This window comes from Eurosta solidaginis, chromosome 1 (assembly GCF_040869045.1).
Source record: "Eurosta solidaginis isolate ZX-2024a chromosome 1, ASM4086904v1, whole genome shotgun sequence".
Taxonomy (NCBI): Eukaryota; Metazoa; Arthropoda; class Insecta; order Diptera; family Tephritidae; genus Eurosta; species Eurosta solidaginis.
This window is the reverse complement of record NC_090319.1, coordinates 72,351,140-72,376,396: the sequence shown is the minus strand read 5'-3', so window position 1 is coordinate 72,376,396 and position 25,257 is coordinate 72,351,140. Positions and strand designations below refer to the sequence as shown.

General features: G+C 37.5%; 1 protein-coding gene across 19 annotated transcripts in view; it reads left to right on the top strand.

The window, feature by feature from the left end:
- The window catches only part of Dys (Dystrophin), a 1,130,370-nt gene that overhangs the window by 1,088,061 nt on the left and 17,052 nt on the right, over window positions 1-25,257 (top strand). For all 19 annotated transcript variants that reach the window (XM_067758240.1, XM_067758241.1, XM_067758256.1 and 16 more), the window contains 11 exons: window positions 13,021-13,280; window positions 13,426-13,626; window positions 15,412-15,545; window positions 15,665-15,894; window positions 15,962-16,090; window positions 16,185-16,281; window positions 18,881-19,011; window positions 19,600-19,755; window positions 22,006-22,126; window positions 22,192-22,649; window positions 22,746-23,022. In XM_067758240.1, coding sequence (XP_067614341.1) covers window positions 13,021-13,280; window positions 13,426-13,626; window positions 15,412-15,545; window positions 15,665-15,894; window positions 15,962-16,090; window positions 16,185-16,281; window positions 18,881-19,011; window positions 19,600-19,755; window positions 22,006-22,126; window positions 22,192-22,649; window positions 22,746-23,022 — 2,194 coding nt within the window. The remainder of the gene's footprint in view (window positions 1-13,020; window positions 13,281-13,425; window positions 13,627-15,411; window positions 15,546-15,664; window positions 15,895-15,961; window positions 16,091-16,184; window positions 16,282-18,880; window positions 19,012-19,599; window positions 19,756-22,005; window positions 22,127-22,191; window positions 22,650-22,745; window positions 23,023-25,257) is intronic.

Below are 25,257 nucleotides of genomic sequence, written 5' to 3'. Positions count from 1 at the left end.
TAAGAAAAAAGAAGGAGAGGGGTAGAGGGTGTAAAAAAGAAGAGGGAGAGAGAAGGAAATTATAAAGGGTAAGAATGAGAAAAATTTGGAGATACATTTTGAAGATCAATAAAATCTTGTATACTGATTGCTCAACTTTGAGAAACGGGAAGGAATGCATTAAATTACATATTCTTATTTAGATTAGTATCTGCCCAACCCTAGCAACGCCGGGTACCCTTCTGGTTTATGCTAATCATTGATACTCTGCATTGCAGACCTCCTCAAGTTTTTTTGGTATACGTACTTTTTTGTGTGGCTTTCCACCAAACAAGAACTCCATAGTAAAATATTGGTTTCTCAATTCCCGTAAATAACCAATAAGAGAGTTTGGGTGACAGGCCCCACGTGCATCCTAGCATCCTCTTGCATGCATACAGTGCCGCGTAGGCTTTCTTCGCTCTCTCTCCCACATGAAGTTCCCACGACAACTTACTATTTAGTATAACTCCTAGGTACTTTTTGCTACAATTACGATCAAAATACGTAGCTGAAATTAAATTCTTTTATGGCTAGCCGGCATAAGGGGAAAGATGATATGAGTTGGACATTCATGAAGGCAGCCGATATTGAATTGTGTGTCCTGAAATGATGCTTACCCCTAGAATAAAAAAGCCGATAAATTCGAAATATGTTACAACCTAATACATTTTTTTACAACAATATTTTTCACAAGGGTAAAAAAAAATACATGGCACGATTTACCTCCGAGAAGATATGGGCCGAGCGTAAAAAATGGTATAATATCCTGAGCCAACCTTTAGTAAACCAACCACATAGCTTTTATTAAGAAACTCGTATTTCTGGGTGGCAGCTTCACACAGCTTGTAAAACTGTTTTTCCGATCATTTTATTTCCAAGGTTGGGTTAACGAACAAAAGTTTGGGCTATGCTGGTCCACCCTTGGGCAAACGAACCACATAGTTTTAAAGCGTTAAAAATTTGCATTTCAGGGTGCCATCAACACAAATCTAAAATCATTTCCTGTGGAGCAAAAAACTTCTGCTTGATTGATACCTTGAAAGCGTGCTTATGGGCATCTCACTTGGGCTAAATCTCCTTCAAGGAATATTGAAAACTACTTTTGAAAATGGGGCAAACACCTTCATAAAACAATCTGTAGATCTTTGTAGGTTGAGAGAAGCCTTAAGGAGCATTTACAGCGAAAGCATTGGCCACCTTCTATGACTTCCTATCAAGACTCACGATCAGTAGATTATATGATACAATTGACTTAGAAATGAGCTTGTGTTGCACTCTAAAATCGCTGTACTAGACTGAACCCGTCTTATATGCGATATTCACGGTAATATCAATATTCTCTTAATAATAACCGTGTCCCTTGGGAAACACACAATTTAAGTGTTTACTAGCAAAATAGTACCAAAATTCTTGTTAGCATCGAAAATCTCTTGCTTTAAATTCCCATCGATCGACCTTGCGATTATTGCGCAGGGTCTCAAGTTCAAACCAAAGTCTTACAAGTGCAACGAATGCCAGTAAAAGTTTGTAATAATATTTTGCGCTTCCTTTTTGTACGAGTACTGAGCACATTAAAGCATTTGCAATTTTTCAGGGTCAATAATCTTTGGTAAGAAGCTCTCTTATGAATTTTCATTATCCGCTTGTACTTATCCCTTTACCATGTTTTCATTCATTATAACCTTTTTGTGTCGGCTTAATATCCCGTGCTACTTGTCTTTTCACAATTTGCAATGTATTGCAACAACAAATATACACAAAAGCAAATGTAGTAAGCATTTGTATGGTCTGATGGCTTTGCTTGCTTATAATCCTTTCTTTTACTGCAAAAAAAAAAAATAAAAAAATCTGCTAATATCTCTTGCCGCTTATTTGCTTCCCCTTTTCCGGTAATCCAAGGTTTTACCATTACAACGGAATATTAAATTGCACATTGTTGCAATTTGTACTTTTTCAATTTTTGTTTTTCGTTTACTGTTAATTAGTTTCTTTCGCCATTCAACACGCAGGAACTTTTTCAACTTGAACATTTTCGGAAAAACATAATAATATTAGGGTGCTTAAAAAAATAAATTTTTTTTTTTCATGCAGCGCACTCGAAAGTTTGGTTAAAATGCCAAAATGACGTCTAAACATATAAGATCTTAATATCAATGTTTAGTTTGTCTGCTGTGCATCTTATATCTAACGTGTTAGGCTAGGTTCAACTGGCCGGTCAACAAAAACCTCACATAGAGCGAATGTCTCCACAGTATTACCTGAATCTGTCTGACGACCTAACGGAAAACTACAATTAGGTAGCGGGACCTATGTCACAGAATACCTCCGTCTTTTTGGCAATCACCAGAAGCCTTCTAGGATCAGATATTAATTGCGATGTGGCAACTCTGACGCCCCTTATCGCTGTAACCTTAATCTCGCGAGCGTAGGGCATGAACATAGAACTTTGTCAACCTTTTCTTCCTACAGCTAGCACTTCTTACATTTTCTATTACTGACGACGCGTAACTTATCAGTATATGATACCAGAAGGCAGTGTCCAGTTAATTTAAGTTTTCCCTCTCTAGAGATATGAACTTTTTTTGCGCCTAATGTCGTAGGATTTTCTTATGAAAAAAAAACATAATTGGTGGAATTTACCTATGAAGATATTTAGGCCGAGCTTCTTTTCTAATTTTCGTGTTGCTCCTTTTAACTTCCCCTACAAAATGGCGGGACGAGACCTATATCTTTTACGCTGACTCCGAACGGCATCTGCAAGGCAGATGTGTTTTCACTGGGAGCTTTACATCGCAGAAATACACTCGGAGTGCTTGCCAAACACTGCCGAGGGGCGACCCCGATTAAAAACATTCTTTTCTAATTGAAAGAGCTTTTTTTCTAAATATTTGATGCTACGTTGCCCGTGTGTTGAATCCAGGACCCTCGGTGTGGTAAGCGGAGCACCACCACACCACGCGGCTGCCATTTTCTCAACTCCCATTTCCTATTGGTTTCTTCTAAACGGATTGGGACGTCTACCGTCGATTTATCGGGTGCTGCACCCTCCTTCGCCCACATATCGGCCTATCCGCTAGCTTCTATCACTTTATAACTCTAAACCCAGTATGGATGTATGGTCTGGACTGAGCAAAGTCTCTCCAATGCTTCTTTGAATTCCAAGATGCTTCCTGATGACGATTTTTTTTAAATCATAACCTTCCGAAAAAACCCATGTTATGCGTATGTAAGAATACGCTTCGGCCAAGAAAGTATTTCAGTCAACACCGCAGTGTGGAAGCAGAGGAAGGGGAAGACCTCCGCTGACCCTCCCCCCACCGGGTTAGGGGGCTTAGAATATACCCGCGGTAGGTATAACGGTCGTAAGAGGCGACTAAAATACCTAATTGATTCAAGGGGTTGTGTAGCGCAAACTTTTCAAGGGGTCGCTAGCGCAATATATAACTTCTCTAACCCAATTGCCAACCTCTCCCGAGATGGTCGGGCTAGTACCTTAATGGTGATTGTTACCGGAAAGTACCGGATGTGCATCCGGCAAAGGACCATCAACATCGATAACACTCCCCAAGGCCTTCGGAGAGTGTCTTTATCGCTGCAACAGCAACAACAATAACAACAACAACAACCTCCGCTTACTTTGGAGAGGCAGGAAATTGACTTTACCTCCCTTGGTCTTCCCAATTGGTGTCACTTATCGCGAATCGGGGAAACCTGGCGTAACTTGTTACGAAACGGTCAAAATCGGTTATACCATCTGCAATAGTTAAATTACTTAATAAAAATATTTGAGATTTTTTGGGTGGCTGCTATGGTGAAATGGTAGCCTGCCCCGCCTACCACACCGAGCATCCTGCGTTCACACCCCGGGCAAAGAAACATCAAGATTTTAGAAACACGTTTTTTCAATTACAGGAAAACTTTTCTAAGCTGGTTCGCCCCGCGGCAGTGTTTGGCAAGCGCTCCGTGTGTATTTCTGCCATGAAAAGCTCTCAGTGAAAACTGCCTTGTAAACGCCGTTCGGAGTCGGCATAAAACATGTAGGTCCCGCTCCGCAAATTTGTAGGAAAAATTTAAAAGAAGCACGACGAAAATTGGAAGAGAAGTTCGGCCTAAAATCTCTCCGGAGGTTATCGCGCCTTACATTTATTTTGTTTTTTTAGTTAACGAACATATATGAACTTTTTATTTAGTTCCTTTTCTTAGTTTACTACCAAAACGTTCTTGCCTCAAATAAATACTGCAACGAAAGACTACAGAAAGCCTCAATGCAAATAACTACTATGCCGTAACCGAAAAGATCTTTCATTACAATGGCTTTGTTTAAAACTTTACTAATTTCACTACCAAAAGCTAACTAATATTAATTTAGTAAATGAGCCGCCCACCGCTTTGTCGTTATCATAGTTTTGACTGCAAGGCATCATCTTCCTGGCGTTGTGCTCATTTCATTTGCCTAACTTTTATTATGGAGTATATTTCGACGACGCGGCGAAACTTTTCAACTTTTAACTCAGTTTGCCGTCTTACCGACCAACACGCATCTCTGCCTCTCCATACTACGTACAAATGCGCAACAGTCAACTATTTTCTCTTCATTATATTTTATTGTATTGTTTCTTCCCTTTAACATTTCCTCGCATATCCTCATTTCATTGTCATAGGCAATCTTTTGTTTTGCCACTACTATCATCATTTAGTTCCATTATGCTAATGTCACTTTCATTGCGCTTTTGCACTCCCAATGGCGAGGAGGAGTCTCGCTGAAAGAAACTTACTATAAAGGAATTACTTAATTACGTGCAACAGACGCAAATACACACATACTTACATTCACAAATATAAAGTGCAGACATGTAATAGCAATGCAAGTCGTAACAAAGGAAGTGGCATGAAGAGTGTAAATCGAAGTAGGCAAATATGTACGGTGGCAGCCATAATTACATATTTCCTTATGTATTTGCGTATTTGCATATGTATGTGTTTGGTGGTTATGTGCTAAATAAGTGGGTTGGTGTATATTGTTGTGTCAACTCGTATGTTGCTGCAACATGCTGGCTTTGTCTTCTATTATTGTTTGCTGCCACACAAAAGCGCACACCAACTAAAAAGGCAGAGCGCAAATGTCTCGGTGCACTCGCATTGCATTTGAAATGCCGTGCATTGAGTGTCGTTTTGTTTGTTCTACATATTGTAGCCCTCTAGGAAGTTGTTTATGAGGAATGAACTTATGGACATTGTAGAAATTAAGACCTTGGGGTTCTATGTATAATTGCGCCGATAAATGTTGCTTAAGTATCGAAAATTTGAATTTGACCTCATCCTTTATCTAAGCGATCTTTTCAAAACTCATAATTTTTTTATAGTTGATGTGAGCGAAATCAGACAGCAAATTAAGGCAAGGCGGGAAAAGAAAGTAAAGGAAAGGGATAGGAAAGGGAAATGAATGGAAAAGAAAGGAAAGGAAAAGACAGGAAAGGAAAGGAAAGTAAAGGAAAGGAAAAGAAAAGACAGGAAAGGAAAGGAAGGGAAAGGAAAGGAAAGCAAAGGAAAGAAAAGGAAGGGAAAGGAAATGAAAGGAAAGGAAGAAAGGAAAAGGAAACGAAAAGGAAAGAAGGGGAAAGGAAAGGAAAAGAAAAGAAAAGAATAGAAAAGAAAAGAAAAGAAAAGAAAAAAGAAAAGACAAGAAAAGAAAAGAAAAGAAAAAAAGAAAAGAAAAGAAAAGAAAAGAAAAGAAAAGAAAGGAAAGGAAAGGATAGGGAAGCAAAGGAAAAGAAAGGAAAGGAAAAGAAAGGAAATTAGAGGAAAGGAATGGAAAGGAAAATAAAGGAAAGGAAAGGAAAGGAAAGGAAAGGAAAGGAAAGGAAGGAAAAAGAAAAGAACGGAAAGGAAATGAAAGGTAAGAAAGCAAAGGAAGGAAAAGGAATGGAAAGGAAATGAAAGAAAAGAAAAGAAAAGAAAAGAAAAGAAAAGAAAAGAAAAGAAAAGAAAAGAAAAGAAAAGAAAAGAAAAGAAAAGAAAAGAAAAGAAAAGAAAAGAAAATAAAAGGAAAGAAAAGAAAAGAAAAGAAAAGAAAAGAAAAGAAAAGAAATGAAAATAAAGGGAAAAAAAACGAAAGAAAATTAAATTAATTTAAATTAAATTAAATAAAATAAATAAAATAAAATAAATTAAATAAATAAAAGAAAGAAAGAAAACAAAACAAAACAAAAGGCAAAAAGGAGGGCGAGAAATTGTAAGATAAGAATCAATTTATAATTGAAGTGTGATCTCTTTGCTATCAATGAGATATCGGTTTGTTATCGACGAGTTAATGGCTTGTTATTCGTTTCTTATCAACGAGTTGTCGGCTTGGTCTAGGTGTGTTATCACCGGGGTATAGACGAGTTGTCGTTTTGCTTTGTTTTCTATGGATAACAAACGATCAGCTTTCGATTTTTCTTTTATCGACGAGTTAACGGTTTGTTAGCGAAAATTTATCGATTTAGTATCGGAGTTTCATCAATTTATTTGCGCCGTTTTATCGATTTGTTATCAAAAAGTTTATCGATTTGCTATCGAAAAGCTATCGAAATTTAATCAAAAAATTTAGACTTCTTAGCGAAGAGTTATCGATTTATTACCAAATTTTTGTCGATCATTATTCAAAAATTATCTAATTGTTATCGAAAAAAAATATTGATTTATATTAGAGTAGTACCAATTCGTTATCGGCATGTTACCATATCAGAACCTTGTCGTTTCTAGTATCATTCTGTGAGTATATAACTTTCATAGTCAGATAATATTCTGAGTTAGCACGGAAGTTAAGAGCGTTGAGAATGCAAGAAAGACAATTCGCTTGGATTTCGTGTTACCCAGATGAGCTATTTTTACGCTGGAAAGCACGTCTCCGATTACTTTTTAAGTGCATATGCCAGGTTTGGAGCTATGTTACGTGAATGGAAGTCATCCTGCTTGTTTTGTTAGCCCTTGGAAAAGATGTATATCTATATTCACCATGCATTACAGCACGTATGTTGATGTCGGATTTGGGCAGCTACTGCTCCTTCAATATTTCTAGGAAGTGTCTATTCTTTCGGCACGGACCATCGTTCTTTGGGCACCAATTTACAGTTTTTTCAAAGTCAACTCTTAGTATAGATTCGGATCTTGGGTCTTACTATTGTTAAGGCTACTCATCACCCATTTCTTTTATTTCGAGAAGAGGGCGAATTCCGTTTTCTATGTTAGCCCTTACGGCTGTATCTATGTACCTCCGGTATCCAAATTTTGGCAGTAATCACAGCACTTACATGTAGGCTATGCCCCTGTTGACAAATTTTTGAATTCTTCCCTTCGCTGTTCATAATAACGGATCTATGCTACTCTTTCTTTCTTTTCTACGTCTCAACTGCGGCTTGTCCCAAACGCCTCACCCTAGTATATACCCGATATACGCGTAAGCAGTTTTGATTTAGGTCTGCTATATCCTTGCCAACCAATAAATGTACTATTTGTGCTGTTTCTTTTGTAGCATTATTATGGATTCTCAAATTCATATTTTGATTTTGTGGTGTACACCATCGCACACGAAAATAGCAGTGGCAATTGTTATAAAATTTTGTTCATTAAATCCTTCTTTTTTATTTTCTGTAATTTAGGAGAAAACTTCCACGAATTTTCTCACAGAAACTATGCGAACTAATCTCAAAAATATTTTCGAAAATTGGAGACAAGTTTAAGTTGGTTAGGCTAGGTTGAACTGGTCTGTCAATCAATACCTCACATGGACCAAATGTGTCCAAAGTATTACCAGAACTTGTTGGACGACCAAATGGAAAACCCCCAATCAATTGAATAACTACGTCGTCTTGTCAAATACTAGAAGTTTTCTTGGACCGAGCTTAACTGTTGCCTCGAGATCTGGCAACTCTGTTGCCCCTATTAGCAGGAGCCTTGGCTTAGTGAGCGCAGGACATGGACACAGAACGTGCTCAACCGTTTCTTCCTGCGGCTCGCATTTCCTGCTCTTACTAACGAGGCCTAACTTATAAGCATCGGGAGCTTTAAGTCTTCTCTCTTCAGATATATGAGCCACTTTGTGAGTTTAATATCGTCGCTTTGCACACGATCTTAGAAGTTTTGCAGCAACGTGCTTTTGTCCACACTTTTCCTGCTTGATGCATTATATGCAATTCCTGTCTCCTTTTGATTTCTCCCAAACGGAGTGCGACATCTTTCATCGATTCAGCGAGTGTTGGACTTCCTTGGTCAGCTCATCGGAAAGTTCCGAACTTTTAATTTAGAGATTTCTGAATTTTTTCGAGCATGCAGTTTTTTAGTCCAATCACTTCGAGTCTCACAAATTACAACTTGTTTACCGAAGAGTGTTTATTTTTGTTATGAAAGAAAATCTGAAACACCCTTCGAAAAAAAGTTATAAAAAATCTATGAAAATTTAAAGAGACCTATAACTTGTATTTTATTGGATTTAAATTGATTATACCACTAAAGCCAAAGTCAAAAGAATTCAGAAAAGTCTTAAAAATGTGATGTCTGTCTTCGAAAAATTTTATCATGCTCCCTCCTTGCTTGCCAGTTGTTGTATGTTCTTTGCAACACAAAAACTTATATTTTTGCTGAATTGAAATTTTTGTTTAATATTTTTAGCTAATTATTGCTGAGTTTTGAAATATTAAAAGTAATCGTCATCATCGTTTAAGATAAAAACAAATAAGTGTCAACTTTAGCAGGAAATCATAACCTTAAGACTAATAAAAATGCATTCTATAAAGCGTAATTATGGTCAGGACTATCAAGTTCGATTTGTTTGTAGCGCTGAGCCAACATTATATGAGGGGGACTCGATCTGTTCCGCAAGGTGAACAGATTGCACGGTTTGTTCATATTCTACCGCAATATACATATGCAAGACTAAAAGAGCACGCCATTGCACAGTGTTTCGTGTAGAACAACCTGGCTGGACAAAATTATTTTCTGATATTTTCAGTTTCATATGTAGTCATTTATTACAAGTATAATATTTCTTCAGCCATATGTGCCTTTTTTCTTATTTTTTTCTAAAATTTTACTTCTTTTTACTTTACTTTACTACTTACTGATCAAGCAAAAAGTTATAGCGTAAGTTTTCTTTTATAATTATGTTACCAATTATTATCTTCACTGTCATTCGGTGAGTCACTTGTGGAATAATCATGAGCATCATTACTGTGAAAGCTTGAAATAACTGGGGTATTTATTGACTCCTCAACATTATTGGAGGACAGTAAATGTAAGACTTCTGAAGTCAGGCTTATAAATTTTTTCTTGGGTATCTCCCTTAAGCTGTTAAATAAGGGATCCCATGTTATAAGTAACATATTCATAAGATCTCTATTCGTCGCTACACGCGACTGCTTTTGTGTGTTATCATCCCTGAATCGTCCTCAAATCTTTGTTACGGGCTTCTTGTGCTTCTTCAGAAAGTTGACCAATAGGCAAAATTGCTGATTTTATAATATCAGTACTATGCACTATGATTTTATGAAATATAGCAGGCATATAAAACCACGGATAGAGATCTATGTATAGTTTTTTAGTCTCACTCGCAAATATCTCAAATCTTTGGATATTGATATTATACCCAGATGCTAATGCGCGAAGGAGAGTATCGAATCTCTTGATGAGCGTTAGATCCAATACCGTAATCTCAGCACTAGCCTCAGAATTTTCGAAAAACCGTCGAGCAGTATTACCATCATTGGTATTGCCGAATCCTGGTTTTGGTTGATCTACTATCAATCCAAGTTCACTTTTAAATTTATTTTGGATTTCGTTGGAACGTTGCTTAACACTATCTTTATCTGCCTCATTCCTAAGTTGCCATTTTTTTTAACTTCGAGGCGATAACTTATGTGAAGCAAGCATTCAAAACATCTTATCCAGGCATGGAGAGCAGACAAGCCAAAACCAAGATTATCTCGGTTAGGCATAAAAACCCGTGTCTCATCATTCACATGTTTGGAGTGGCACCACAAATATAACACTTTTGTGCGGAAGAAGTTTCAGTCAAAGCATTGCAAACTTTTCCGTCAATCATTGTTAGGAACATGTTGTGATTTACAGAAACCTCGCATTCTTCGAGAAATTACTTTGTTGGCAACAAAGCATTTACCTCCTCTAAAAATTTATTCGTTTCAGAAACAATAAAATTTTTTGTTTCCTTTTCTCTAAGGAAAATAAATTTAATTGGACGACAATACATCGTAGAAGAAGGTCGAGGATTCTGCCAAACAATGTTACCCTTTTCGTCCTGTAACTGAAGGGGAACGAAAGAAAATATAAACAAAAACTCATCAGTGTCAGCACTGCATGTGAATTTTTGCTTATATGTACTATGACCGGAACTTCCATCGTAACCCCACTTGCTGATTGAAGTAAATGACACAGATGTAGGTAACAAACTAACAAAAACTTCTTGATTTGCTAAAATTAAACGTTCAACAGTTTTATCCAATACGGCTTGAACCTTAAATTTCAGCACTTGTTTCACCCACATCAATCTCATTTGGGTAGCATTCTGCCTTAGCTTTTCTTAAACTATAAAATGATGGATAAACCTTATGGCCTGCCTTGATACTCCACTTCCGAGTCCTTTTGTACCCATGAGTCGTCAACTTGCTGTCTACATAGTATGACAAAGCTTCTACACTGCTCAAGCATCTTGCACCTTGCTCACATGTTACCTTGTTCGTCGTTTTTTGTGTGGTTTTTTGTGAACTTTTTATAATATTAGCAATATTCCTGTTGCCGGACATCCGCGTTGATACTTCTGCCGCATAAACTAACTCATCAGCACTTCTAGATTGCAGTACGTCGTTCACTCGACGACGTTTGTTCTTTTGACTGGAAAGCAGAAAGTCCTTCTGTGGTCTTCCGGGTCCTGGGTTACCTGAAGACGAAGCTGGTTGCTCTGATGGCAACCTTGAACCCATCGTAATTGTAAACTTGAAATCTGTACCCGAAAGCCACTCCGAGTTTTTATTACAAAATCGCTGCCGAGGTCTTCTAGAGCTGTTCCTTTTCTCATCGATGTTGGACGAATATTTTGAAATTTGTCGACTTAAATTTCTTAATGAATGCTCAGCTACTTCTCTTAAATCAGCGTTAAGTAAAATACAACTCAATAACTCCTTATTTCTCAATACTTTCGAATATTTCAACCAAATTTCAAAAACTCCATTCTTGGTATGGTTAATACTAAATCTAAAAAAAAATTTTAAAATAGATGTGCAAAGAATTTGCAATGGTTTTTTCTTTCGACTATTAGAAAATATTTGGGACTATAACATATGTAACATTTGGGGCGGGTGCACGCGGGTACATATAACTTTTCCCTTTCTAAAATTAAAAATGTAGGTAAAAAGTACCTTTTCTTCCTAATAACGGAATCTTAAATATATTAAAAATATTCTAATTGCGAAAAGATTACTATTAAAAAATTAACTTACCTTCGAGCTTAGAATCCATCACAAAAATTATGTAAAAGTGTTTAATTAAAAGTATTATGAAAAGTAATATTCAACACTATTTTTGTAAATTATTCAACGCAAATTACGGCCACTCCTGCTTACTTACCTCAATTACTCAAGATATAATAAGCGAAAAAAAAAAACAAATGTGTGCAAAAATCCCGTTATTTTGTTGTTTTCTTTCATTTTCCATTACAATATTCTTGGAATAAAAACTTTTTTTTTGTCCAGCTAGCTTGTTCTACACGGAACACTGTGCATTGCGAAGCTATAGCATGCATCAGTTAGGAACGTCAAAAATTGGCATATAAAAAAAAACAAAATACGACGAAAAAATAAAGAAACAATCGCTCAAACTTTTCGCGAGCGAAATGAGAGCAATAAGCGGAATACCATTGAAGCTGAATTTGATGCATGAAAATATACAAAGGTTTGCATATAACATAAATTGCATGGATTGCATATAATTTTTTGCGTGTATTTTGTTGCTGTGACTTTACAATCCGTGCACCATTTACAAAACAAAGGGAATCGTCCTCTAGAATTTTCACTTCCTCTTTCCCACTGAGTCACTTTTACAAATGTTGCATATATTTATTATAACTATTTGCTTTAGATGGTATCCTGCTGCTAGTGGATACTCGTACAAATGCAAATATGCACTGTGAAACCATACAATTACCGTACGCTGGAACTTAGCCGTAAAACTAATAGAAATTCAATATGCACTTGGACATACAAAGGAATGTATCTCATAACTTCGGCAATATGCCAAATATGTAAAACATAATTAGATATGTAAACATTTATATGGGCACATACCAATTGCTTTAAGATTGGCTTGAACTAAAAAGTGTATCAAAGTAAAAAAGTTAAATGAAATTCTCGATAATTATACGTCTTCTGTTATCGTCGGTATCAATGAACTGTCGAATAATTAAACGCAAATATTCTCTTTATAAAATGATCTGCACTAACAGCACTACTACGGTAGTAGTAGTCACAATTAAATGCATTTGCATATTTCACTTATAGCGTGTTAAAATCAAACTGATTTCCTATTCCTTAGATTGTGCTAATTTTTTACACTCAGTTGCATTATTCATCTATTTCTCCCAGGGTCTAGACTTTTTTCGAACAACTTTCTCGATTAGTTGCTTATTTCCATCTTTCTGCATCTCAGACTCGCTGTTGCCTACTATGTATGTGTCTCAGTACATGTAAACGTAATGTCGTCTACGCTCTTAGCTGCTGCGTACTTCTCTGCGAAGCTATTTCTTGTTCTATCTGAATACATTTATGTTGTAGTTATGCAGCATTTATTTACTACCGTCATAGTGATGTGTCAGAGTAGCTAATATTCCTCACAATATGTATGAGTAGATTACAATTTTTATATTTAAGAAAAAATAATGTTTATTAGTATTTGTTAATGAATATGAATTTGAAAATAATTTTACAATTTTCATTGTTTTTTTTTTCTTTACAGAAAATGCGCCAATTCCAAAAGACTCTTGAAGACTTGACATCACGAGTAGGCTCTGCTGAAGCCACTAAAACATCATGGTTGCCACCTGCCTCAACACAGGAAGCTACAGATCAAATGCAACATTTGCAACGTTTACGTGATAAAATGACCACAGCCGGTGCACTATTGGATGATTGTAATGAGCAACAGGCATTCTTTACGGCCAATCAAGTTTTGGTGCCTGCAGTTTGCTTATCGCGGTTGGAAGATTTGAATACAAGGTGATAAAGGAAATTTTAGATTTTAGTATTTTCCTATATACTTTGACGTCCAGCATTTGAGTGTGAAAACCCTTTTCGTTTGCGTTGACAGTCAAAGGCTGCTTTATTTTAATCATAACTTTTTTATAAATCTTCTATCTACCAGAATGAAACTCCTTCAAATTGCAATGGACGAACGTCAAAAGATACTCTGCAATGCTGGCGCTAATCAGTCTATGGAAAATGGTGAAGATGGACGCACAACATCGAATAGTGGTACAATTGGACCACTACCAAATCTCGGACAGAGTGTTAAGCCACCTTGGGAACGTGCAACGACAGCATCCAATGTGCCTTACTATATTGAGTGAGTATATAGTTTCTTAAAGTCAATCCCAAAATAGAGCATGTTTCATATATTCTCTTTGGAAATAAGCTCAAATCTGACTCACGCTTGATTGACTAGCATTTTTTGGAGAAAAACGCAGCATTTCGCCTGCGGTGTATGCTATTTTTATATATTGTTCGTTTCTTGTTGTTGTCCTAAGTGGACTAACCATTCGATTCAATGGGAAGTCGCGGGACTGTAAAACACCTCCACTTTTGGTTATTTTAGCACCGTCTCCGCGCTAAATACCATTGACACACAAATAAATCGCGAATTGATCCTGAAACCTCACCAAAGTAAAATACTCATAGCGCTAGACAAAATCTTATATCCCAGTCAACCACGACACGTTATTACAAGACTTTGATGTGTTTTGCCTTCCACCTATTTTCATAAGGTGGCCGGGAGACATCGGTCCAACTCAGGAACGTAACATCAAAACAAAAGAAGAATTAAAGAAGGGGTACCACTGGGTGTTGGCCTATCCCCACTTTTTTTTAGTTTTTAAGTACCGGAGGTCCTTTCCCTTCCAGAAGGAGTTAGCATTGTCTCCTAAGCCAATTGCTGCACGCTTTTCCAACTTTTTCTTCTCGCGTTAGATGGTACTATCACCGACAAGGCTTTTGGCAAGCTTACGACGTGGATCTGTTGGAAATATTAGATATCCAATTTTGTTGGTAATACGCTACTGACTGTACGGCACCTAAATATACTGAGTTGGTAATTCGATATTGATCTCCATTTTGGCGAACATTACACCTAAAGCTTAGACACGTAATAAAATCCTCATGCCCTACCAGCAGCACAAAAGAAAAATAAATACTCATGGCAGCTTACAAAGAAATTTATCAGAGGTTGTGTGCTATGCCCCCCAATACGGCCACCGAGCTTAAAAGAAACACATTATAGGAAGCTGCAAGCCTGTAAAAACCGCGCTCAAAATTGCAACGGGATTTCATTTTAGACCGCCAGAACATCATTCACATCGTGTGGTGGCAATACTTCCCCTAAAAGAGGGAGATAAAAGCCTGAACAAATAGTTTGCTAAATACTCAGAAACCTAAATTCCTAGAAATTCTAGCAGACAACTGACTGATGCAGCATAGCCTCACGGTGATATAAGGGGACATCTGCACAAGCACCACATAAAGATCCGGCACACAAGAATACAGCCGTTTGACCTAGATGGACCTAAGTTGGCCCTCAGCCCTATCCACAAAGAGCCGGAAAAGTTTTGTTCGTCTGCCCGACGACCCCCGTTCTCATAGTGCAATACTCGAAACACACTGAAGAGGAAATCAAAGGATAACGCACATCGATGTGGCACTGGAGCTTCGATCTAGATACTTGGGAACTATACCGGGGGAAAACACAGACGCATGTTTTGCATGTGATGTGTCACCACATGCCAGCAACCATCGTTTTCAAGGAGCAAAGAGCAAAGAAGAAGAATGTTTAGGTTGATAGGAGAGATAGTAAAAGTGATAGCAAGAGCCGCAAATGAAGAGGTAGAAGTAAAGTCAAGGAAAAAGTGAGAGAAACAGGGAGATGTATATGAATTTTGTGAAGGATAGTCATAAAGATTGGGGCAAAAGCAAGCGGAGAAGATATAATGGGATAGGAATTGATGTAGAAGAGTAAAAGAAGAGCTCGAATATCATATATGGTATTCTTGATTTTGAGGGGTTTTATATCACTTTTTAAGATTTTTCATACGTTTTTACTGTGCCGTACATACAATTTGTCTGCGATTCCTTCTTATAGTCACGAACGCGAAACAACTCATTGGGATCATCCCGAAATGATCGAACTGATGAAAGGCTTGGCCGATCTAAACGAAATACGTTTCTCTGCATATCGTACAGCAATGAAATTGCGCTCCGTTCAAAAGCGTTTAGGTAAGTGAACAGCAACAAAATCAATTCAAAATAAGCGCCCGCCAACAAAGTGATCACACAACATTAAACGCAATAAATTTAATAATTTTATCATTTTGTTTATCATTTGGAATGCACAGCTCTCGATCGTATACCAATGTCAACTGCCATCGAATCATTTGATCGTCACGCGTTACGCGCACAAAACGACAAACTTATCGACATACCAGATATGACCACAGTTTTACATTCGCTCTATGTTACAATTGATAAAATCGATATGACATTAATGTTGGATTTGGCTATAAATTGGATATTAAATGTTTACGATTCGCAACGTACTGGACAAATTCGAGTGCTAAGTTTTAAGGTGAAGAGTGAAAACTGGAATTATTTTTGAAAGAAATTTAAAAAAAAAATTGTTTTTTCCTCCGCAGGTTGGCCTTATTTTACTTTGCAAGGGACATTTGGAAGAAAAATATCGTTATTTGTTTCGTTTAATTGCCGATCCGGAACGTAAAGTTGATCAAAGAAAATTGGGTTTACTGTTGCATGACTGCATACAGGTATGTTTGTTGTTGTTGTAAATGAAACTTATTATTTGTCGAATGCTGCTGCGTTATTTAATTAATTTATTATGTTCTTTTTTTTCTTTTTCAGGTGCCACGCCAGTTAGGTGAAGTTGCCGCTTTTGGTGGCTCCAATATTGAGCCTTCAGTGCGGTCGTGCTTGGAACGCGCTGGTATATCGCAAGAAGGTAAATTTTTTAATTTAAAGGGCCTACTTGTGGAACCACAGCAAATTAAGTGCTGTATATCCAACCTTTTCTCGGGCTGGAATATTAGCTTTTTATATTCTGAGTTGGAGCCTTATGGTTTTAGTTAGTCTAGCCGAAGACTGTCCATGTGTCTTCACTGTGAAATTTGAACTGAAACTACTCGACAGACATTTCGCTTTACTTATGTATGAGGCTCTTAAGCAATTTCAACATCTTTAGGGATAAAAATCAGTTCAATCGCTACTAAGACTTCAATATCCGCAGCTGTCAAAGTTCTGCCGTACCGAAACTCCTCAAGCGAAAGGTTATGTTATTTGATGAAGTCTGCCCCCAGCAAAGCCTCAGGGACCATTAAGGTCAGCTGTGATACCGCTGAATAGCCTGCTGGGTACCCTGCCAATATCAGAGCGTTACTCAATGTTTAAAATCGTATAGTTTTTGTGAATTTTACTCACAGCATGACCTCTGGTAATCCAATTTGTCAGTCAAGAGTAGAGCAAACGACTTTGCTGGAGAATTCACAGCCAGAATCATAGCAGGTTAGGTTAAATTAAGATGGCGTGTATGGGAACTTTCCGTACCTTCATTGGGAAACATTTTTGTAAGTTGTGAATGCGCTCAGTGAGAGCCAGGTGGCGGCACGTTCGTTCAACAGGACTACTTCCTACTAGTCCTCAATGAGTCATTTGCTTTCTCTGATGGCATATGATGGACATCAGCAGAACAATTGATAAATCAGCGTCTGCAGTGGGAGCTTGTTAGTCTGCGCCACTGTCAAAGCATCGGTGCAATAGAGCAATGACCTGTGATGACACCCATAAGTACTCTCACTGCCGATTTGTTAAGCATAAATAATAGCGAACACTATCTTTCGGAAATTATGATGCTTCTTTCGGTTGAGAGGGTGAGATGGAGAGCCATTTTAAGGGCACACCCATTTGTAGCAATTATGTTGCGACGAGCTTGTAAGGCGTACCTCCTCCATACAAATAGAAGACACAAAAGCTTTAGCCACGTGATACTTTCAAAGGTTCCGATAGGCAGACGAGCAGAGTGATCAAGAAAGAGTCTTTTATCTCACTTGAGGTGACGGCAACAGCCGTCAAATAACCCGACTGTTAAAAAATAAAACAAATGTAAGGCGCGATAACCTCCGAAGAGATCTAAGGCCGAGCTTCTCTTCCAATTTGCGTCGTGCTCCTCTTGATTTTTCCCTACAAATTGGCCGGACAGGACCTACATGTTTTATGCCGACTCTGAACGGCATCTGCAAGGCAGATGAGTTTTCACTGAGAGCTTTTCATGGCAGAAATACAATCGGAGCGCTTGCCAGACACTGCCGAGGGGCGACCCCGCTTAGAAAAATTTTCTTCTAATTGAAAAATCTTATTTCTAAAATTTTGATGTTGCTTTTCCCGGGAGTTGAACCCAGGGCATACGGTGTGATAGGCGGAGCACGCTACCATCACACCACGGTGGCCGCCAATTACTGACCGACTGTTACTCGTCTTCTATTTCTCTTTTTCCTCTTCTTTTCCTTACTCAGTCCTCCTTATTCTTTTTATATTTCTGCTAGTCTCTTTCTTTCACATGCCCTTTGTCTTATTTCTTCCCTTGTTGCTGTAGACGCAACAACACTCCCCTAAGTTCAAGGGAACGTTGCGGATGTGCACAGACCTTTGCAGTAAATGAATCCGGTACAAACACCTTCTGGTACTAGCTCAACGGCCTCGGTAGAGAGTTTTTCCACCCCTTGAACCTTCGATTTTCTGAATTTTTGGCGTTCGGGGATATGTGAGATGGGATTGTTTTCGTCATGGATTACGTTTTAAAAAAATTTCACCATACATTTGTGATAACCCCACTTACCCTTTACTCTTAATTTTGTTGTCTAGCTTGTAACAATTTTAATGCGCTCAATGTATGGTGGAATCAACAACACACACAACAAAACCTATTCGTCGGCCGTATAAGCGAAGGGCAGTTGATTTACGACTCACACAATCACACTTTTAGCCACTACAGCACTGAATTTGCAGTTCGCTCTTAGCAATGCTGTGCATAGTTTAAAACTTTATTCATAAATATTTCAGAAATATTTGGCCTAGTTTTTATTTCAAGTGGATGTCTTTGTAACTGTAAGATTTTTTTTTTAAGAAAAGTTGCAGCCCAATACGCCCAGTGGTGTGCGAGACTACTTATTAGCAAAATTAGGGATCTATTCATATAAGTATAAAGGAGCTTAAGATCCCATTGACTCTATTTCTACCGACGTCTTTGCCAAGTTCCTTTCAGATAAAGAAATCTCAAGTATTTTCATATCTAATATACATATCTTTTCCAGCAACCTACACAAGTGTTTTTCACGTTTCTACTTAAAACACAGCTCGCTATCACGTTACTAGTTTATCAATTTACTTGTTTATCGTTATAACTTTAATTAATTAGTCGGTTATTCGAACTTTCCGTCACACCATAAATCACACAGTTTTGCCCACTTACCTACTAGTAATTTTTTTGAACACACTTAGGTACATAATTTTCTTTTCAATCTCTTTTTTTCCACGCTACATCACAGCAATTGATGGCAATCAGGAAATTGCCATTGAACAATCACATTTCCTCGGCTGGTTGCAGCATGAGCCGCAAAGTTTAGTCTGGATGCCGGTGTTACATCGTTTGGCAGCTGCCGAAACTGCCAAACATCAGGTAAGTGTGTGTGTATTACATGTAACAAATATGTATCATGTTAATGGTAAATAATGCCTCATCCGCAAGTGGTGGCATGCCGCTCTACAAATCGACAACCGCAAATCCCACTCATTTCCCTTTCCTCCTCCATGATAACAATAACAACATCCTGCCTTCTTCTCATAGTATCCTCATCAACAACATCCTTCATTCATTGTGGTGTCATAAAAGCCAGCATGACGCGCAGTTTTCACCCACTTAACGGCAATTATAGCACAATTTACTGAAACTTCTTTCCGTCAGCCACTTACATTTCAATACACACTTTACATTTACTCCACTTTTTACCCACACCCATCCTTAACCTCTTACATATCCTCCTTCGCCTTTATTGTATGTTACAGGCTTTCCATGTAGTCGATATGTATGCTTGTATGTATGTATGTAACCAAAGGCTTTGCCACAAATACTAAATACAATATTTGCATTTCTCGGTACACTTCTCTTCTTGATGGCATCATCTCGACCGACCGTCCCACCATCAACTCCTTTTGCCCACATTGAAAACGTTGCGTGTTAATAAATGTACGAAATGGCAAACAACAGGCAAAGTGTAACATTTGCAAAGAGTATCCGATAATTGGATTCCGTTATCGTTGCCTCAAGTGCTTCAATTTCGATATGTGCCAAAAGTGTTTCTTCTTTGGACGTAATGCCAAAAATCACAAATTGAGTCATCCAATGCATGAGTATTGCACAACGGTAAGTTAAATATCAAATGTATGTATATATACTAGGGTGTACTCGATTTTTTTCTCAAATGGGTTTCGGGCTCTACGCCTAGTCTCAATCAAAAATTAGCACATTGATAAAAAACGTTTGAAAATCCCTACTTTAAAAAGAACAAACTGGGCCGTTTCGGTTGTGTAGAAGTGTTTAAATTATAACCTGAATGTATTTTAGTCAAGCAATTTTCTCAGAGAAGGTAGTCCTTATATAGGAAATGTCAGCGGTTTTAAATCTGCCAAATGGAAATATTTTATAATTTTTAAGAAAAGTTCTCTCAAGCTGCAGCCAAGAACTTTGACAAGGTATCAAAAAATATGATGTAGGATCACTTCGGTATTATTTTCGAAATCATTTCGAGATTATTCCGAAGTTGCGCCGAAATTATACCTGAAGTAGTGAAGTGATCCTGTAAAAGCCATAAATGGCTTCAGAATAGTCTCGCAATAATACAGAAGTTGTCCCGCAACGACACGTAAAATATATATATAATTGATTTAAACTAGTTTAGCAATAGTCTCGAACTTATTCTGAAAACAATCCCGAGGTAATCACGAAAAGATCCTGTAAATCTCCCGAAAAGGGTTGGACCCTTTGGAGTAGTCTTGAAATGTTCCAAAAGTTGTCCCGAGATAGATCCAGTAATCTTGAAGTGATCCTGTAATTGCCTTTAAATGTCCCAAAATGAAATCTTAAATAATCCTGAAGTATTCCTGAAAATTTTAAAAATTCGTTCCAAAAAAGTCTCGAAATGGTTTCGAAAATAACACCGAAATGATCATGAAATTAACCTGTAAGTCTCTCAAAATGAGTTCAAAGTAGTCTTGTAATGATCCAGAAATTTTTTTGAAATGATACCTAACATATTCTCGAAACGAGTCTGTCCTTAAATTTCCCGAAATGATACCTCAAATAATCTCGAAGTGATCCTGAAATTTTTTTCAAATTGGTTCGAAAAGAGTCTCGTAATGATTTCAAAAATAATCCTGAAGTGATCTTCAAATAATCCTGTAACTATTCCGAAATGAGTTCGAAATAGTCTCAAATTGTTTCAGAAGTTGTCCAGAAATTATACCTAATTGAGTACACTTTAGCTATCATTAATATAATCCCGAAGTGATCCTAACATTGTTAGACATTTGTACCGAAATAGGTTCGAAATACTTGCGAAAACAGTCCCGAAATGATTCTGGAATTGATCAAAACTATTTCCCCAAATAGTATCGAAATAGTTCCGAAAATAACCCCGAAATGATACTGTAACGGTCCCGAAATGAGTTCGAAAAAATCCCGACGTGATCCTCAAATTGTTCACAATTATTTTGAAATAAAGTCAAAATGATTCTGAATATAATCCCAAAAATAGTCCGGAATACGCGATACAACTCTCTTCTCTCCAAAATTAGATCGAAGTCCGTTAATCCATCGCGCATTAATTAAGGTGCCCCAAAAGAAAAAAAAAAATAAGAACCGGGTCCAAATAAATTAACTGGTTTTAGAAATAAGTGATGAGTTTGAAAAAATTAACCCGGTTATAGAAAAGTGCCCAGTTCTAGAAAAATTACTCGGTTCTTAAAAACTACCCGGTTCTAATAAAGCACCTGTTTATAAAATAGTGCCCTGTTCCAAGCTACGCGGTTTAAAAATCAATACCCGGTTCTAGGATAAAGTACTCTGTTCGAAAAAACTACCCGGTTCGTAAAAAAGTACCCGGTTCAAGAAAAAAGTACCCGACTATAAATAAAGTACCCGTTTTTTTTAAACCACCTGTTTCCAAAATAGTTTCCAGTTCTAAACAAAGTTCCCGATACCTAAAAACTGCCAGGTTCTACAAAAGTAACCATTTCTTAAAACATTACCAGGTCTGAAAATTACCCGCTTCTTAAAGGTACCCGTTTATAACAAAGTACCCGGCTCTACAAAAGTACCCATTTCTAAAAGAGCTACTCGGTTATAAATAACTAACCGGTTCAATAAGAACCCGGCGTTAAGAAAGGACTCGCTACTGAAAAAGTAGCCGGTTCAAAAAGTGCCCTTCTTAAAAAAGTACCTGATTCTAAAAGTTTTTCTTCCATACAAAAAATAAGACTGCGTAAGAAAATTTGAATTAAAAAATAGTGAATATTCGTATTTTTAGACTAAATTAGCTTAGTTTTATTTACATTCATTATAACTGCAAACCAAGCTTGTTATAATTTGTTTTCAATAACTTTTACCATATTACAGACCACCTCAACGGAAGATGTGCGTGATTTCACGCGCGCTTTAAAGAACAAATTTAAAAGTCGCAAATACTTCAAAAAGCATCCACGTGTCGGTTACTTGCCAGTTCAAAGTGTGCTCGAAGGTAAAATATTCAAGTACAACCGATGTTTAAAAACCAAAATCTTACGTTTTCCCCATTTTAATCAGGCGATGCATTGGAGAGTCCAGCACCTAGTCCGCAACACACCACACACACATTACAAAATGATATGCATTCACGCCTCGAAATGTACGCTTCCCGCTTGGCACAGGTTGAATATTGCACGGGCTCAAATTCCACTCCAGACAGTGATGACGAACATCAATTGATTGCACAATATTGTCAAGCATTACCAACAAATAATGGTAGTAGTAATGGTCCGAAATCACCTGTACAAGTAATGGCTGCCATGGATGCCGAACAACGCGAAGAGCTCGAAGCAATTATACGTGATTTGGAAGAGGAGAATGCAAATTTGCAAGCTGAATATCAACAGCTATGCAATAAACAAAATAGTACAACACCCGAAGCGGATGGTGGTGGTGGTATGCAACATTCAACGTCCGCTATGGGTGGACTAGCGTCTGGTGCTAATGCCGGAAGTGGTCAGGGTGAACATGGACAAGTGAGTTTTATATTTCATTTAATTGCATACGCAATAGCTTACTAAGTAAATATATATATATTTCTTTTTGGGTTTTTATATTCAATCGTCGCTTAGGATATGATGGCTGAAGCGAAATTGTTGCGCCAACATAAAGGACGCCTTGAGGCGCGTATGCAAATACTAGAGGATCACAATCGTCAACTCGAAGCACAATTGCAACGATTGCGCCAGCTTTTGGATGAACCAAATAGTGGTGCTGCAAGTGCCGCTGGCTCTGCATTGAATTCGAAACCGAATACATTGCAAACACGTTCGGTGACTGCATCACAATTGAACACCGACTCACCAGCGAAAATGATTCAACAAAATGGTCATTATGAGCAAAATACAAGTGAGTAGAGAGATTAGAGTGTACTCCCTACAACAACAAATGTTCTTATGTAGTTGGTTTAACGTCATAAATAAAAGCTGAACCAAAGCTGGAAAGTATTGTTTACAAATTTGATTGCAATCATATTACATTTTAATCAAAATTACAATTTCCAGTTGATTGTATAAATTTTATTGCAATCATTTTTCAATCCCAATCAGCGATTGCAATCACGTGTTAGGTACAATCGTTGATTGTACAAAAAACATTCTTTTTGTTTTTTTTTTTTTTTGTAAAATTTATTTTCAAACTCTCTTAATCGTAATTTAGCATATACATGCGTACAAACTGCAAGGAGTGTAAACAGTTAATCCCCAAGTTCCGAATGATTGCATATTTGATGACTGCTATAATAGTATTTGATTAAGTCTCTAAATTCATTGCAAAAAGTCTGACTCCAAGTGAAGTGCCCACAATCAAGTTGATTGTAGACTATAATTTTTAAAAACGCAATAAAGCAATAGAATTTGACCGCAATGGTTGATTGTAAAATGATTACAGATGGTAAATTTTACAATCACCATCAAAAAAAAAGCAATAAAAGTAAACTGAAATTTTCTGATTGCAAATTAATTTGTGATTGCTAGTTCTGCAATCAAAAAAATCTTACAATCAAATAAGCATTGTTCTGCTTGATTTTAAATCAAAATGGTTGGGAATTTATAAAACTCCGAATTGAATTGGGTAATTCACGTAAATATTTTAGATCAGTTCACGGCATAAAATCAAATTTTTAGTCGCATACAGTCATTGTACTTCATATCTTCATTCTTTTCAGTCATCATCACGCTCGAACTAAGCATAGTCTAACTCAAGCACTACATTACTCGTGTTGTATTAACTCAATCCCTGGTCTCAGCCCGACATTAGCTGAACTGAATCGTTCAAAATCAAAAATGTTACTCCTTTTGCGAATTTTGGGACAATATGCTCCATAGAATGTTTTGGTTTTATTTGTGATCACAGTTCGTCACACGCGTTTAGACCAATGGAAATTAAATATATCCTTCTTATTTTGAATCTGACGACAGAGAAGAAGCTGTTTTCTCTTTTGCGTTCTATGTTTTCAAAAGACTTCACTGCTTACATATGCGATTTCAGATGTTGGATAAGAGGTCATACCAGTCAATTGTGTTTCATTATAACTGACGCCAACTGGGATCATTGAGGAATATCCATACTTCTTCGTCTTCGCTCCTTATTTCTTCTGGGCTGAAGCGTTCTCATCCGTTTGCACGATATGACCTAGCCTTTCGACCTAGAACCTTTGGAGTGGTAGACAGGCATGTTACAGCTCCACAATGGCGGCTGGTAGAAGACTTACAGGCCTGAATTTATACCGGTACACAGGTTAGATAGGCTCTTTTTGCGTTAATGCCGCTTTTGTAGATAAGGCAGGGCCAATTAAATTCCGTTCCATTCTCGCCTTTACGCAAACTCCCCATCTGAGTTTGCGATTAGGTCGCCCGATAGTTTGTGTCATTTAAGCTGCTATTTTGGCAATCAATTTCGCTGTCAAGGGGTTGGGGCTCCACTTCCCTCTCGCTATCTAGCAGTGAACAGAAGTGTTCCGTTCATAACTTCACCTTGTCTTGTACATCGGTTTAAAGGTCGTCATTATAGTTACTGTAGCTATTTTTTCCGGTCATAAAACTTTCCGCTATCCACCGCTCTTAAAATTGTATGTCATTGCTTCTTATAGCGGCGGCATTGTAGTGTGAACTTAGTAAAACCTATATCTCTGCGAAGGTATATCACTCAAAGCTCCTATTATTATTGCTTTCGGCCGGTAACTGAAGCTCGTATCTAACGCCGTTCCACCGCTTTTCCCTCTTCCGGTCACGATAATGCTACCATATACCAAACATTTTGTTAGCATGGTTTTCCCTTCTTTCTTTTCTGGCTCGGTGCGATATTCCTCATCTTACCAGTTATTTCTTCGGGTGAGTGAGAAATGAGTTCTTACTGCAAGGTTATACCGTTTGACCGACGACTGCTCTCAGTGAGCAGATGTGAGAATCGACTGTTGAAATCATAAGTCGTCAGTTTTGCGTGCAAATTTTTGCCGAAAAGCTTTTTTTGGCCCAGCGGACTGTACAAAAATCGTTACTGCACAAAGCCGTGTGCGTATCTTGGCTTCAACAAGATGATTCTGTGGTCATTATCATATTTTTTTTTTATTAGGATCTTCTTTTT